The following is a 17,430-nucleotide window of genomic DNA, read 5'->3' as shown; positions in this document are numbered from 1 at the left end:
CAGTGTCACAGTCAATGATGCTCAATCAGAATCTTTTTCCGCAACTTCTATTGTTCTAACTGTTCTACTAGGTAGCTTTGTGGGTCTATCGCTTTATATTATTTATTAATGACATGGGTGCTTGCTGTTCATTCGCTAACTTTCCGTTGAATTTTGATGATTTGGAGACTTATTTAGTCGTTAAGAACACTGCAGATATGATGAAACTGCTATCCGAGGGGGATAATTTATAGTTTATGTTGCTTGAGAACACATCTATTAAAAGAAATCGCTTATGCTTTTTTTTCTTCAAAATCAAGAAACTTATATAAAATTCTGTGAATAAAAAAATTTTACAACAAGGATATTTTAAAACAAATTTATCTGTTTTATTTTATAATATGACTCCTGAGCTAGTGCAGGAAAACTTTATATCGGAATGGGAATTCAAATGTTAAAATCAATCAATCATTTTTCGTAGAACAAAATTTACTATTTTCATGGCAATGCTATTTGATATAATTCAATAATTTTTACTGTGAATTTTTTTTTCATTTATACGGAATTTCAGGCCAAAACAGAAATTTTTCAAAGCCACAAATTCTCTCTTCCTTATATGACTCAACAATTTTTCATAGGAGGTATGGCAATTCAAGTGTTAAAAATCAATTGGCCATATTTCGCAGAAAAAATTTACTATTTTTATGGCAATGCTTTTTAATATAATTTAATAATTTTTATGGAGATTTTTTTTTTATTTCTATCGAATTTCAAGCCAAAACAGACATTTTTCAGAGCCAAAAATTCTCTCTTCCATACGTCACTCAGCAAATTTTCATAGGAAATAAGCATCAACAGTTTTCCTTAGAAAAAATCTCTCTGCTGTGCACAGCTTTTTGAAAGCAATAATTTTCAGCTAAATCACTTTTTCATATATTGATACTTACAGTACTACTTACTCAGCATTTTCGCAATCACTGTTAATTAATTTTTTGTTACTTTTCAAAAAAAATTGCATAATTGTGCAGGATTGCATTTACAACTTCACAATACAAAAACTAGGAAGAAAAAAGTATTAATTTTCAGCAAAAAATAATCGCTTGAAAAAATCAGCACACTGCATAATTTAGGACAAGTTTATGTTCTCATTCACGAAAATATAAACAACAAACAAACAAATAAACGAAAATTAGCCAGCGCAACAACAAAACCAACCAACTCTAAGTTGGCCATCGAATATGTTTTAACAATAAGCAACAAATTTTGATTATGATATTTTTGCAATGTAAGTGGAAATAAAAATTGGGTCAAGTCCACAAAGCTTAGCGCTTAGCCCAGTTTCGGACGCCGCTTGACATGTAACGGATACAGTATTTCTTTCTTTTTTTTTGATTTTTGATTTCAAAGCGATTTTTCGCAATAAATTTTTTTGTTGAAATTTTCTTATTTGATTTTTTCGCCAAACTTGCGCTTTTGCTTTTAATTTGTTTTTGATTTTCTTATATTAAATAAAAATCACCAAGTGGTTATAGGAGGGCAATTAAACAGCAAAGCACAAATTTTAGTAAAAACCAATTCTAGATTTTATAGCAGTCGAATTGGCGCTCATTACATATGTATGCGTGCCCATACTAACACACATGCATATATTCATGAGTACATATGTATGTAGATATATACAAATATACCAAAAACGCTGCAATTATCGGTATTGCAATAAAAATGCGGAAATGAAATTTAAGCAATTTTGCTCTACGGTTCTTTTGTAGCTTTGTTTGCTTTTCCTCAGGCAGTAATGGCCTGATTGCTGAAATGCGAGCACAAAATTAAATCGACGTAATATTGGCTCAAATTGTTCGGGTGCAATGGAGAAGAAGAAGTTAAAAGTGATGGCAGTAAATGAAAAAAATGTAAATAAAACAACATAACAATAAAATGAATAAAAAATAAAAAAAATTGTATGTAAAATAAATAAAAAACATATTTAAAATAAATACATAAATAATTTTGAGGTTTTCGAGTATAAAATAGTAAGCAAAAATAACAATACACTTACAAAAATCAGTATAAAAAGAAAAAATAAAGTTCACAGTTGTATTGTAAGAAATGTAGCTCATTTATTACTTTTTTCACAATGATAAAATTATAATTTATTTAAACCTTTTTTTTATAAAATTTAAGCAAAATAAAATTTTTCATATAAAAAGTTTCAAATTCAAAAGAAATGAAATTAAAAGCTAAAATTTTGATTAAGTATACTAAAATTATAATTATGTTATAATTTATTTAAACTTTTGTGAAATAAAATTTTTTCTGTTTGGTGCGCGTTCGGATTATCCGGGCATGAAACTCAAAAATAAAAGCGGACGCCCCTCGGCAGGCAATGGGAAACCTTCGAATACATTTCTGCCAAAAAAAAATCTGCTCATAAAACCCATCTGCCTCCTTACATCATCTGAAACCATCACTCTCAAAAAAAAGCGGCCAGAATGGGACGGTAGACATGACAAACTGATTTTGCTGCACGAAAACTCCAACGTGTGGCGCTAAATTGCTTCAGAAATATTTAGAGGAAACAAATTGGGGAATCTTGTCATACCCGCCGTACTCCGCAGAAATAACAACTTCGGATTACCATCTGTTCCGATCAATGCAGTCAGCCCTTATTGGAGAGCGGTTCACTTCTCACGAGAGCTTCGCCAACTGGCTCAATGAATGTATCAAGTCAAAAGAATTCGAACTTTTCGTCAGAGGAATCCGTATGCTGTCTGAAAGATGGGGTAAATTTAAAGCTTCCAATGGTACATCCTTCACGTAATAACATGTATTATTTAATTGTTTCAATAATTCGTAACTTTGGCTAAGAAAAGATGCAAACTTATTCCCATACCCAATACATTCTTTCCTAGGGCATTGGCGGAAAACTTGTGTATAGTTTTGTTATTGTAGTAACAAAAAAACACCAGTACGTTGCAAAAACGGGGAACGATTGAATAAATAGAAAAAGGAAGTCAGGACTCACTTCACTTCTTTTTACCTCAGCAGCAATAAATTTTCATCAACTTAATTCCACTTTATTAACCCATAAAGTGATAGTATGCAAATGCAAAAGTAAAAAAAAAACCTTCACACGAAAAGGCATAGGTGCGTTACTAAAACGCGCAGCGTTCTAAAAAACGCCTGGGGTGTTCAAAAACATATTTGACAATGGGCTGGTTAAAGAAAAAAAAAATGAAAAAACTGCGTTACACTTAAAAAACTTTTTTATTCCAAAAATTGAAATCGCAAGGCAAATAAAGCAAGAATGCATTTAAACGAATGAGAAACAAATTTTTCCTCATAAAGAGCAAAGCAAACACACAACATTTTTCATGGTGGTTAACTAAAAAAATAAAAATAAAAAATAAAAAAATACTAATGACATAGCGGAGCGGAATATTTTAACTTGGCAAGCGGCTAAAAACTAAATATTATAGTGGGAACTGGCAAAAAGAGACTATTTAAATTTGAAGTATTTTCTAAAAACGCTAATATTTTTGTGCATAAACTTTGTCACTTATAGAGGCTTGACTGTACAATAGAAAATTAAAAAAAAAATCTATTTAAATGCGTATTTCATAAAAAATTAATGAACTTAAAAAGCAGAGCAATAAAAAAATATTTATAAAAAATCTTCTAACAAAATATGAAAAGTGCCTCTAAATACTATTTCAAACTCTACACCCAATGTGCAGAGTGCCGCTAACCCTTATCCGCATACACACTTCATCATGGAAAACGCCAATTTTCAACACAAATGCGCTGAACCGAAATTGTCGCGGCAAACGGAAATACAGATAGCGATTGAATATTCAAAGCTGTGGGATCAAAAACGAAAGACAACATAAAAAATGGAAGAAAAAATTATCAAAAATCCGCGTTAATCAAATTGCGCATAGAATCCCACATACATTTCCAAGCATACATTTGCACTTATCAAATACATACAAATACGCATACATTTGCAAGTATCGGCTTTGAACCGGTTCGGCGCGATAATGGTTACCCTATCGAAGGCAAATCAAAGGCAAAATGCCAATAGCAGCGCACCCGAATTTTATGCAGGGCCACATACGTAGTTGGAAATAGTGGCAGAGCACCACACACAGCAGGCACCCGTATACAGTTGTGGAAGTGCAAAATTGTAGCGTAGGGTGGCACTAACGTAGTAAAGTAGAGCAGCTCACCGCGCACATAACCACCACCAATATTTTTCACAGCACTCACACATAAACACTGCTGCTGCCAATTTGTATTGCTGAAGGGTTTTAGTAGTTTTGTTATTTTAAAAAATTCTCTGTCATTTATTTATTTAATGCGACTTTTAAAAATGGCGTTCACATTCGGGTAAAGCCATATGCGCCAATGTATGTATGACGAACTTTCAAATTTGTAACCCTGCATGCGTAGTTCGTATTTGGAGAGATAAAAATTTGTCTCTACATTTAATACACACATTTGTTAGGCATTCTAAAAAAACAGAAGTGTCCTTTAGCGAACGGACAAGCAAGCCAAACAGAAAAGCGCAAATAAAAACAACTAACAAACTTGGCATTGGTTTTGAAATGATGATGGTCAGGCGGTGTTTAGTGGTGGCAAGCGCGCAGTTGGTGGCATGTGCATGTATGTGTGCTTATGAGCCTAGGGTTAATTGGCGCGTCAAAGTGTCATATGCATTAACGTATTTATATAGATAAGCACTTAACGCCCCTGTACGCAGGACATAAGAAGAAAGAATAACTAAGGTTTGCGCAACAAATGACAGCGAATTGAGAGGCCATTTGCAGGATTATTGGAACTTCAGTAAAAGCGGTTTATAAAAGAAGGACTACAGATTAGGCAAATTAATAGCAAATGCGAAAATACTAATATTAATAAACATTAAATCAAAGTGTTGACGAAAAACTTTATTAATTGTGCATAAATTTGCTAGCTGGGTTAGCACTCATGAGTTAGAACCACATTTAACAATGCATATTTCCTTGTAGCTTTCAAATAAGCATATGCAAATTTTTTACTTTTATTATTTTTTAAAATCAAGGCGCATATATTAAAGGTGATATCCGTAAATCAGCTGATTTTTTTTTCTTTCGCCGTGCCCAGTGTTAATCAAGGCGCATTCATTCTTTGTTTTCTAATTTGCCAATACTTTTCTTTGACAATCAAACGTACAAAATATTGTTGTTGGTCTAGTGCCGCCATCTTTAATGAATGCTTACCTAAACTTGCTTGCTTAAAACTGAATTTGAAAATTTTGTGTTTGCTGCAAAAAAAATCATTCTAAAATTCAGAAATTGTTTTTCCGCATACTTTTGTGACATGGTTTCCCATACTTTTTAAGTTAATGCATGTTTTATTCATGTTTTTGCTTGAAAGAAAGAAATATATTTTTATATTTAAACTAAAGCTAAATGATTCAACTAGTTTTTGAGCAATAAATAAAAAGTGTAAGAGTTTCTGATATTTTATAACCGAAAAAAAAAATATTTCCGCATAGTTTCTGGGGCACTGTTTATAATTTTCATACACTTTTCTGCTACTTTTCTGAGTTCAATCACCGCAGACTTCACTACACAAATTTCTTACCCCAAAATCGAAAGCTACAGAAAACACATTTCTCAAAATTTTTTCCAGACAATACCAAAACTAAAATCTCCACCGTCTTTTATTAGCCATTTGAGCTGAGAGAAAAACAAAAAAAAACCAAAAAACAATAACAGCCTGTACATTTTTCACTTACTTTCATATGCCCACTAATTACCGCTAAATGCAATCTTTTACTTTTCCACAAAAGACACTCTTTAGCAGTTAGATGAGTATTCGTATAGAGATACAAACATATGTACATATAATCATATTTAATAGCCGCTGTTGTTGTGCTGGGAAGTGATAAAAAATTACCAAACAATTGGCCATTTGCCTATAACTTAATAACGGCTAATTGCCATTTTATTTGAATGTTGCTGCAAGGCATCTCTTGGGCTATGTGTGTATACATGTGTATGTATGGGTATGTAAGCTTCATATTGTTTGTGCTTGCACGCGTGTGTGTGTGAATTGCTTGTCAAGCTTTAGTTTAGCCCGTCAAGGATAGTTTTATGTCAATGCCGTCAACCGTAAAACTGTTAAAAGTCACTGTGTCTCTTTGTTGGCAGCCAAACACACACACGGGCGCATATATCCATACAAACACAAGCCAACGCTGAGTTATCATTTATGAACCTCTTTTTTTTGCTCTTAGCCGCTTTGATTTCACTGATTTAGCGCTGAACAGTTGTTATGAACGCACGTCCTGCTGCTGGCCACACTTGAACTCGAACGAACGAACTGTTGTACTTTGTTTTTTTCTTTTTGTTTTTGGTTGTATTTTTCTTTCTTTTTATTACTGCTGTCGGTAATTTGTGCAGCTCAATATTTCAGTCGATATCTTATGAGTTTTTAATTTTAGGTTTACCCAATGCCAGTTAACAGGGGGAAGGCAGCGTACAAAAATCTTGTCTGCCCGCTAGCCTGATTTTGCTGGCTGAGTGGCTTGAATGACAGCCTAGTCGGCTGATCGACTACTTAGCTTACTGCTGCCTTTGCGCCGGCTGCACTAGCCTCATCGCCACCATCGACTTCCTCGCACCTCTCTCGCACACTCTTACACACCGCCTTGCTACTTACCGGTTGCCTTTATTCCTCGCTCCCAATGCCATTTAACTGCCATAGCTCATCAATCGTATTTCCTACAGATTTTTCACATTTCGTGCGTAAACCAACAACAGCACATCTAGCCGTGCATCCGTGTCAGCTCATCATGCACGCAGTGCGCTCACTCAATTCGTACTTGGTGGGTTTTTTTTTCGTTGTTTCTGTTTTTGGTTTTTTTGGTGTTGTGAGCGGAAAAATGCACCTTTTTGATTGTGAAAAGGACAAATCACTCTGCGTGTGTAGGATATTGAATAAAATATCATTTTGTACACACCCCCTTTTTGGTCATGGTCACGCGTTGCAGAGGCTATGGCAAACCAGCTCAACGTATTTATAGTTGTTATTGTTGTTGCTTTTTTGCATGTGCTGCCAATATAGACGATCAGCAGCAGCCGCAGTGGCAGCAGAGGCGGCGGAGATGGCGTTGGTAGCGGCGGCGGCAAAGGTGAATTGACGAGCTGGTTGGCTGACTGACTGACTGTATGTTTAATTTTGTGTGTGCATGTGTTTGTTGTTGTTGCAGATCTTCTTATTCCTATTCTTATTTGACTTTTTATTTATGCACATTTGCTGCTGCACTCTTTTCGCCATTTGTTATTGTTAAGGTTGTTTGTGTAGTTGCTTTATTGCCGCCACTGATGATGATGAGCTCTGCCCAGCCAAACGAATGACCAAAGTTTATAGCTGGGCATCAAAAACTAATGTAGCTGCGCTGCGCATAAGCACCCAAAGGGCCGCCTAAGTGATCGATAAAAGTGTGCGAATTCAAGAAATCAAAAAAAAAAAAACAAAAAAAAAAAAATCAAAAATAAAGCAAATGCTGACAAGAACGCTGCAAGGTTATATTCTGTAGATTAACTGAAAGAATTTTTTAAACATTTTTTGCTCCTTTTTTTCGTAGTAAAATGAGCGCCTTAAAAGCGTTAAAAGGGTTTCTTCTTTATTTGATTGATACATTGGCTTCGTTTTGCTTGCATTTTGTTACAACAACCATAACATTAAAAAGAAATCATCATTATTGGCAGATATGTTATGTTATGCACACACTTACATACATATGTTCATATGCTCATATATTTATTCTGTTCAATTTTAGTTTTACGCAACGCTCGCACACCTGAAAGGATAATGGCCATCTTTGGGTTGAAATATTGCCGCTCATTTGAGCGAGCGAGTGAAGCAAGACATAAAAAAACATAGAAAAGAACATAAAAAAAAACTTAAAAAAAAAATGTATAAAAAATGCAAAAATAAATAAAAACAAGACGCGCGGCCGCTCACTTCTAAAGCGTGCACTTCTCTAAGATCTGATTTTTTCTGTTCATTTATTCTCTAAATTGTAAAATTGTGTTTAAATTACTTTAACTGCCAATCTTTGCCTATAGACGTTGACATTCTAGATACCAAAAGTTTTTTTTTTTTCGATAATTGGTACCTAAAAATAAATGAAGACAAAACCGTACAGGTTATATTTACTACCAAAACAAAATTTACTGCAGTTCCAATAAAAATAAATGGCAAAGCAATCACAATTAAACCAACTACTAAATACCTTGGAATACATTTGGACTCGAAACTAAATTGGAATCACCACGTAAAGCAAAAGGTCAAACAAATAAAAGAAAAACTTCGACAACTTCATTGGTTAGTCAGCACAAAATCCAGACTTACTATACAGAACAAGCTATTATTGTACAAAGCCATGATTAAACCAATCTGGCTATATGGACTACAGGTGTGAGGAACGGCTCAAAAGTCTCACCTAGTAAAAAATCAACGACAACAATCGAAGATTCTTCGAATTTTGACCATGTCTGACAGGTACACAAAAAATGATGACATCCACAGGACTTTTAATATAGCAACAGTAGACGAAGAGACCAAAAAAATAGCAAGAAGCCACTTTGAAAAAATACAAGAACACAATAATGCAGAAATCAACAAACAAACAGTTTATACTGACTGCCCGAAACCACTTAGAGACCATTTTGGTACATATGTATGATACCAGATCTGAGTCCTATTTTTAGCAAAAATATGCATCGCTTAAAATGCGCGTACTGTTCGGGAATTTTAGGAGTCGCTTGAGCTCCAGTTCAGGGCTAGATTCTAGTCTTTCAAAACTGAGAGCACCCAGGTAGCATAGTTCAGTTTTCGAGAGAGCCGGACAGCAGAATAGAAGATGCTTTAGACGAAGAGAAAAACTTTGCAAAATATTAATCCGCCAGGTGCCGCTGGAGGCAAGTTATTACTAAAACTCGTTTTTGTGGGCCGATTCGGCTCATTTTCGAAATATGTATTAGTGGTACAGCGAAAACCAAAATAATTGCAAATACGTTGTTAATGGTAAAGAATTGATGATAAGAAAAAAAAAATTCAAAAATAAATTTTTGAAATATTTTTAAATTTAATTGTATTGATTTTTTGCAAGCTTTAGTTTGATTTACAAATAAAAAAATACATACCGCCTTTCTCCACAACACAATAATAAGAACTTCCATAAAATTTGTTTCGCATAAAAGAGCATAAGCTTTAAATTGTTTGATCGACACTTTACGAGATATCGATCACTACAGCCGTCTACCGAGAAAATAAAGGATTTTTTTTTCCTCAACCTAATATTAACCTCTTATTAATTAAGAATATCTTCTTTTTAAATTTGGGTGACTCAAAATTGTCTACAGAGCTATGCGCTGGACTTTTTTCTTAGAATTTCATGTAGAATTCGAATCTTCTAGATACGATGTGGGTAAAAAAATGTAACCACCCTAATGTATGCACATTTATTTTCATTCTGCTTGCGGTTGATTCGATAAAATAATTAACTATCAGTAAAATTTAATTTTACAAAAGTATTTCTGATTAACCGCAAAATATGATGTATGTATGTGAGTAAAAACGCGCATGATACGAATGGGAATAAAAGCAAACTGCTTATCATAAAAGAATTGAATTTCGAAAATGTACAAAAATACCACAAGTAAGCGATAAGTATTCAGAAGAAGTTCTATTGCAATCAAAAAAAGAAAAAAGTGCACAAAAAAATGCACGAAGAAACCAAGAAATAATTTTATGATTGACAGGCGTTTGAGAGCAGTGTTTGTGGCGATAACTACGAGTAGTAACCCTTCAATTGGCAGAAGAGTCTGACCAGCAGTCTTTTGTTTAAATTATAAATAAAATATTTTTCTAACTGAGACACCATCATGAAATTCCATGTTAAACATTTCGATACAAAGTGCATGAGAATTTTGACAGACCTATTAGATATGAATGTGACAGCCGAAATATCAAACGAGGAGAGGACTAAGTAAATGTTTCCATTCCGTAAGATTCCTGGTATCTGTTATCTATCCTATTAATTATTATTTATTATTATTATTAGTATTTCAATCCAGACCTATTAGACATGAATGTGACTTCCGAAGCATCTGTCGATGAGAGAACTAAGTAAAACGGCGAGCCACCGCTAATCATCGTCATCATCATTTCTTGATCTCCGTTGGGAAGCATAGGGCGAAAATGAAATTTTTCCATTTTCGACCTTCTTGGTTTCAGTTTTCATGTTTGGCCGCTTTGCAGTGTGGCACGGCATTCTCGATTTAAGGAAAAATTTACGGCAGATTACAAGAAGTTTGATAATTTTTTTTCGTAAAATGGGCGGGAGTATATTTTCTTATTTCAATAGTTTTACTTTATTTCGATTTTTATCCAGCTATTTTTTTATTGCACTTCATACTCTTCTTCCTTTTCAATTTAATTTAAGTTTTTTGTTTTAAGTAAATTAATTTAATTTTTATTTCCTTTTCCATCTAATTTTTTAAATTTTACTTCATTTCATTGTGTTTTATTTTATTATATATTATTAAATTTTTTTTTCATATATTTCCATAATTTTTCCCCCTTTTACTTGAGTCTAATTAAATTTTTTTTAATATTTTTTTAGTTTATTATATTTGATTTATTTTTTGTTTTAAGTAAACTAATTTAATTTTTATTTCTTTTTCTATCTACTTTTTTACTTCATTTCATTGTGTTTTATTTTATTATATATTATTAATTTTTTTTTTATATATTTCCATAATTTTTTCCCCCTTTTACTAATCTAATTAAATTAAATTACTTTACTAGTCTAATTAAATTTTTTTTAATATTTTTTTAGTTTATTAAATTTGATTTATTTTTTGTTTTAAGTAAATTTTTTAAATTTTTTTTTTATTTACTTTAATTTTTTAAAATTTATTTTCATTAAATTTTTTTTTTCGTTGTAGTTTAATTTTATTACAATATATTAATTTTTTTTAAGTTTTATTTTATTGCTTTCATTTAATTCAATAGAATTTCTTGTTATTTTTCATTTACTTTAATCTAATTAAGTTTTTTTTAAATTGCATTTGGTATATTAATTTTTTTCATTTTATTTTATTTTATTATGCATTACTAAGTTTTATTTAAATTTATTTAATTTTTTTCATTTAACTTTATTTTTTCCATTTAATTTAACTTTATTTTTTCCTTTATTTTAATTTAATTTAATTTTTTTAATTACATTTCCATTTAAATTTTTTTTTTTTTATTTCATTTTATTGCTTTCATTTAATTCAATAAACTGTTTTTATTTTTCTTTTACCACCTTGTTAACATAATAACTGTTTATGATAATACAAAATTTTAATTTTTACTACTTCGTGCTTAAACCAAAAATCCACTGCACACATACAAAATCCATACAAATTACTGGTCGGTAGTTTACATTTTTATTTTGCCAAAAGCAAATCCAATTAGTTACCATATTCGTGTGGATTTTTATTACAACAAAAATAAGTAAATGAAAAAGAAACAAATAAAACAAAAATAAAAACCAAAGCAGCCTAAGTAATAAGAATTGCAATTGCGGCGCTGGTAATACAAATGAGTGTTGAGTGGAATTCAGAAACGGTAGATTTTTGAACAAGAGAAAAAAACTTGAGAAGTGGATTATATAAAGTGCATAAGTGTGGAGTAATATTTTCTTTTTAAAAGTTAAGTTTTAGAGATATTTTACAATTAAAATTTATTATTTTTAATTTAAAGAAAGCTAATGTCATATTTTTGTGCTAAGTTTTAAAAAAATATTTTCTGTTCAGTATTACAAATTAATTTTTGTTATCTTTTTTAATTGTGTTTTTATCTTTTAAAAATTTTTCTTAGGTTTCTATTTTATTATTAATAAAATTTTCGCGGTTTCGCGGAAAAAATTCGTCGGATGAAAAAGCGAAACTTGATCGCTGGAGGCAAACAAGCACAGACCTTCTAATGAGGAAGATGGCACGTCACTCCGAAGTAAAGGGAGGGCGAGTTTTTAGTCCCCGGACATACCATTGCTGCAACGACAGCTTTGATGATGCATTTAGGCATTTTAAACCTCCTCATATGCAAAAAACAAAAAAAACGTGCACTTCAGACTAACATTCAGTTTTTATTTTTTTATTTATTGATTTGTATTATTTTTTTAATTATTTATTTTATTTATGTATTTATTTACTCTATTTTTTATTTTATTTTATTTACTTTATTTATTTATATTAATTTTTTTTATATTTTTTTTTTTAATTTTATTTATTTCTTTATGTCCTTGGCGACGCCTTTTATTTTATTTATTTATTATTAATTTTTTATTTTATTTATTTATGCTTTTATTTGTTTTTTTTTTTATATATTTCTTTATTTAATTTATTATTTATTTATTTTATTTATTAATTTCATTTATTTATATATTTTTTCCATGATCTATAATACCTTTTCTTCTTTATCTTTTTTTAATTATCACTTCTACCTTTATTTTTTTGTTTTGCTTTAATTTTTAATTTCATTTGCATGTTTGGCATTCACTATTCATTGCATTTCTATTTGTATAAATATTTGTATTTAAATGTGTATGCATGTACGTATGTTTACTATTTATCAAAATTATATAGTCACTTGAAAATTTTAAGCGCTTCAACCGCCTCAAAAGGCGCATTAACAAATTACAAATAATTTATGCAAATTAAAAATACAGCAAAAGCAATAAAAATGCAAAAGAGCATACATATCAAATAAATTTATGAATTGGAAACAAATCGCTTGCAGCAACAACAACAACAGCAGCAGCAGCAGAAAAAACACCAACTCTTTACAACCAAATGATATTACAAAAACAACAATATCAGCAGCAATAAACACCAGCTAGTGTCTAGACATGCTAACAAGCAGCGCATTTGTAGCTACACACGCTGGCACTTGTTAAACACTTGCTGCAGAAAAATGTAAAATAAAGCAAATATGAAAAGAAAAAATTAAAAAAAAAAATTAAAATAAAAACAAAATAGTAGCCAGCAAACACTTGTAGCTGCTACATGTTGGCTTCTTTGTAGCCTCTAACACAAGTGTGGGTGCCATACGAGCGCTGCAGTAGCGTTTGGATGCCGTCGCCGCTTTGGGCTTTCGCCTCGAAACTAGAGCGCTAATTAAAATTCAAACGCGTCAATAATCGAAATAATTAAAATATTACGGCAATCAGCCAGCAAGAGAAATGTCTGTATGTATGTCTGTGTGTGTATATATATACATATTTAGAAAATTAATAAAAACAATGTTAGCTAGACATCATTGTAGCGGATCGAGTCAATAATAATCACCCACATGCGAGCGATCGAGCGTTCGATCGTTTGATTATTTAATGCTGCCGCTGCCGCTGCTACTGCTGGTCGCTTGTTAGCTACTTTTTGCTCATTTATCTATCCATAAATTTATTTATTTTGCTCTTTTTGTTTTCGTACATGCGCTCCATGCGCTCTATTATTAAATTAATTTGTCAGCACGGAAATTAAAAACCATAAAAATTTATACACTTGTCATTATGGGGGTCTAATGTGATCGTGCAGCGTTCCAACTATATGTACACACACACACACACATACACACGTATACATATTTTGCTCCACTTATATGAATTTTCAATTGCGGGTGACAATAATGCGCTTAATAATGTTGCTGTTGCAAGTACACTTGTTCGACAGCTGCCTTGCATATAATGGAGCGCTCGCTCGATTTCAGCGTTCAGCTACATAGCAAATAAACATTTCGATAATGTGTTTTTTTCTTAAATTGTGTTTTTTTATCATTTGGTTTGTTTTCTGTGGGGGCGCGCGTTCATCATCAAATCAACATCCTCATCAAAATCGTTGGTTAATAACGGCTTCCCGCATCGAACGAAATACATACAAACGCATCTACGTATCTACATATGTAGGTATTAATATCAGAACGCTACAATTTCAAGCGTTTAATCAAAAACTGTCCACACTCTGCGCCAACGTTTGGCGTCTCCTCTGTGGTTAGCAGTGCCAGAGCTAGCCAACTAACTACTGGCGGCCACCACCCATGCACATCCGTTCCGTGAATTTATTTTCGAAAAATAATAACAAGCAAGCGCATACCAATACAATAATTAAATAATAATAAAAAAAACGAAAATAATAATAAATGAAATGCCAACTCAGTTGAGTGAAAATATTTTGAGTTCATGATCTGTGCGCTGAGGGTGATCAATTTCGATGGCTTCGATGACTGATTCAGCTGAAATTCACTTGAGTTTTATTATTATTAATATTTTTTATTTCTGTATACTGAATGTTTTAATTTTCTGCTGATGAGCACTTTTAACGGCATGTGCGGGTGCTAGTGTGTGTGTGTGTGTGATGAGTAAGCGGGAAAATTCATTACGCTTATAAAAATTAAAATTGCCACTAATTTTTGTATTTGTAATATTGATTGGAAAATTTAAATGTTGACGCCGAAAGAAAAGGTACTATAAATTAATGGCATGCAATACTAAAAATCCGAAAAATAGCTTAGGCGGAAGAAGAGGAATAATATTACTAAAATATGTTGGTTTTGAGTGTTATAAAAATTTAATTATAAAATTTTGATCAATAAAAATTTAATTTTTTTTGTGACCTCTGGCCTAGTTTTAATTAAATTTTTATTAAAAAAAAAATAACTAATTAATCACTTTCAGTTGTAAATCGTTGAAACTGTAAGAATTATCTCTTGTTGTTGTTGTAGCAGCATAAACATTCCCATACTTACATACGGGGAATGCTGTTGGAGTGACAGTCCTTGGCCGGATATAAATCCGGGTCGTTTCGGTAACGTAGAACCGACTGTCGTGGAAATGTAAGAATTATCTATAACCGAGGTTGCCTAACTGCTAACTGTGCCTGGCAACGCTCTGCGATATTACCTAAACTTTCCGTAGGCAAGAAGGAGTCAAGAGTTAGAACCATATTATGATAGCAAGCAGCCATCACCGCTAGCGGCGAATCTTGCTTGATAACTTTGTTGTAGCTTTCACATGCAAATTTTTCATCTAGTGAGCTGAGCAGATAGATAGCGAGCAGATAAGTGCCGAATAGAAGAGCCCTTATATTTTCCAATGTTGGCTAAGTGTTTAATAATGCATCATCAGCGCAGCAATGGTATTTCCGGAGACTAAAAACTTCCCCTCGTTTTGAACCATCGCCCATAACTCTACATAACTCAACCCAATAGAATCCAACTTGCATAAAGCCAAAGAAATAGAAACAGAAGTGCAACAAGCAGGCCGCTCCTGGCAGCAAATAAAATTCCTAGCTTCTAATAGATTTAACTTTAACTTGTTCATTGAGGCCCTTTGTTCCACCTAGGAACCACGGGAAAATATATATATATATATATAAAGCCATACGAGTACGAATGAGTTCAGTTATGGTACTACTCTGATGGATCATAAAATAACTTGGAAAAGTTTCATTAACACCCCATTTCATTTTACTCTCTATTTATTTAATTTTATTAATCAATGATCTTTTATATCAGTGCTACCATAGTTGCCAAAGGAGTATCTGTTAGATTTATTGAATTATCTTTGAGCTTATGGCGAGTTACTTCAGCTTCTGGAAGCACCTAAAGCTCAAATAAATGAATGTCGATAAAGTATCTTTAGGATCTAACAGTATATAAACACTTCAGTTACTTTTAAAAGGGTATCTATTAATTGAGCAAAGGCATGTTTGGGCCTGTAGTGACTAACGGCAGTTTTGAGTTTCTGCAGGTCTTAATAGTATGAAGTGAAGTTTTTAGCAATCCTTAAAAAAATCATGCAATTACCTCTGAGATACTTCCGTATACTAGACGTTATCAAAACTAAATAGGAAGTATCTATGAGATTTTAGTGTATCTAAAGGCTTGTGTTACTTTTAAAAAGGTATCTCTTAGATGGTCAAAAGCAGATTTAGGCGTGTAACGAAAAGTATATTTAGGCAGTTTTTGAAAGTATCTTAGATCTTAGGAAAGTATCTGCAGGGCTTAAGAGTATCTAAAGCTTTTTGTACCCTTTCAGAAAGCGATGCAAATATCTTTAAGCTTATTCCAGAGTATGTAAGTATCTAATCTAAACACTAAAAAAGTATCTTTAGACTCTCAGAATATCTAAGAGCTTCTATTACATTTAAAAAGGGATCTATTAGATGAAAAAATATATATTTAGACCTGCAGCGACTAACGGTAGCTTATGGAAGTATATTAAATCTCAAAAAAATAAATTTGGAAAAGTATCTGTAGAGTTTAGAAGTAACTACAGCTCTTTGCAACTTTTCAAAAAGTGATGTAAGTATCTCTGGGCTTATGACACCTTACTTCAGATACTGGAAGCATCTAAAGTTCAAAAACAGAAGTTGAAAAAAATATTTATGGGTTTTAAAGTTATTTAAAGGTTGCTGAAACTTAAAAAAAAATGTGTGTTGTATTTACAAAGTAGTCGCTACTGCAAGTTTTTGAAAGTATCTTAATTTTCAAGGAAATTAGTTTAAGGAAAGCGTCTAAAGATTTGTGGAACAACATCAAGCCGCACAGTACAAATAGGAGGAGAAGTTCGGCCAATAAGCCAAAAAAATGTCTAAAAATTTTAGGGATACCTAAGGTCTTTTGCGAAGACTTACGACAGTATTTGTTGGACATGAGTGGTTAGGAGTCAATGGCGAGTAGGTCCAGATTTAAAGCCCTTTTAGTTCCTATATAACGCATTACACTCGAGGATTTTACATATTTTTGTGATTTTTGTTTTATTGTTGCCCTATGGCAGTTTTTTTCAACAAGGAGCGAATGATTTTTTTTTAACTAAAAATGTTATCCATAAATAACAAACCAATACCTTTGTATCTCCAACTCGCTTCAAACTCATCTGCTAGCACAGCACATACCACTTTCTACTAAAAATGTGAATTATACTGCATTTAGCTGCCGTGTAAGGGCAATTAAAATCTTAATGGTGTTTTTGTGAGTTTAAAAAATATTTTGCTAGTACTTTTTTAGCCAGAAACAAAAAACAAAACATCACGAAACAAAAAATATTTCGCAAGAAAAAGCGCCACAAAACTTATTTTGCGCAAGTAACGCCATCTTCAATGCACAGGAAAATATCACTTAAATCATCTGGCCAAGCGTGCAAAGTCAATGTTTTCATTACAACACCAGCAGCAGCTGCGATACGACCGACAGAGACAAGCAGAAAACCAGGCTATTCGAAAACGAAGAATGGGGAGCACCTCCCAGGTAGCTACCGCGTCGCAACCGCAAAAACGCCCGCAACAGTGGCAACAACGGTGACTATTTGCACATAAGCGCATGCACACATGCACACATGCCAACATACTCACA

At 32.5% G+C, this 17,430-nt stretch overlaps 1 protein-coding gene across 1 annotated transcript in view; it reads right to left on the bottom strand.

Moving 5' to 3' along the window:
* Positions 1–2,708: 2,708 nt before the first annotated feature.
* LOC129238364 (integumentary mucin C.1-like) overlaps positions 2,709–17,430 on the bottom strand; it is a 33,556-nt gene continuing 18,834 nt past the window's right edge. The window contains exon 3 of the mRNA XM_054873390.1: positions 2,709–2,747. Coding sequence (XP_054729365.1) covers positions 2,727–2,747 — 21 coding nt within the window. The 3' untranslated portion in view covers positions 2,709–2,726. The remainder of the gene's footprint in view (positions 2,748–17,430) is intronic.

This window comes from Anastrepha obliqua, chromosome 2 (genome assembly GCF_027943255.1).
Source record: "Anastrepha obliqua isolate idAnaObli1 chromosome 2, idAnaObli1_1.0, whole genome shotgun sequence".
Taxonomy (NCBI): domain Eukaryota; kingdom Metazoa; phylum Arthropoda; class Insecta; order Diptera; family Tephritidae; genus Anastrepha; species Anastrepha obliqua.
The sequence above is the reverse complement of the archived record's forward strand: the minus strand, read 5'-3'. Positions and strand labels throughout refer to the sequence as shown.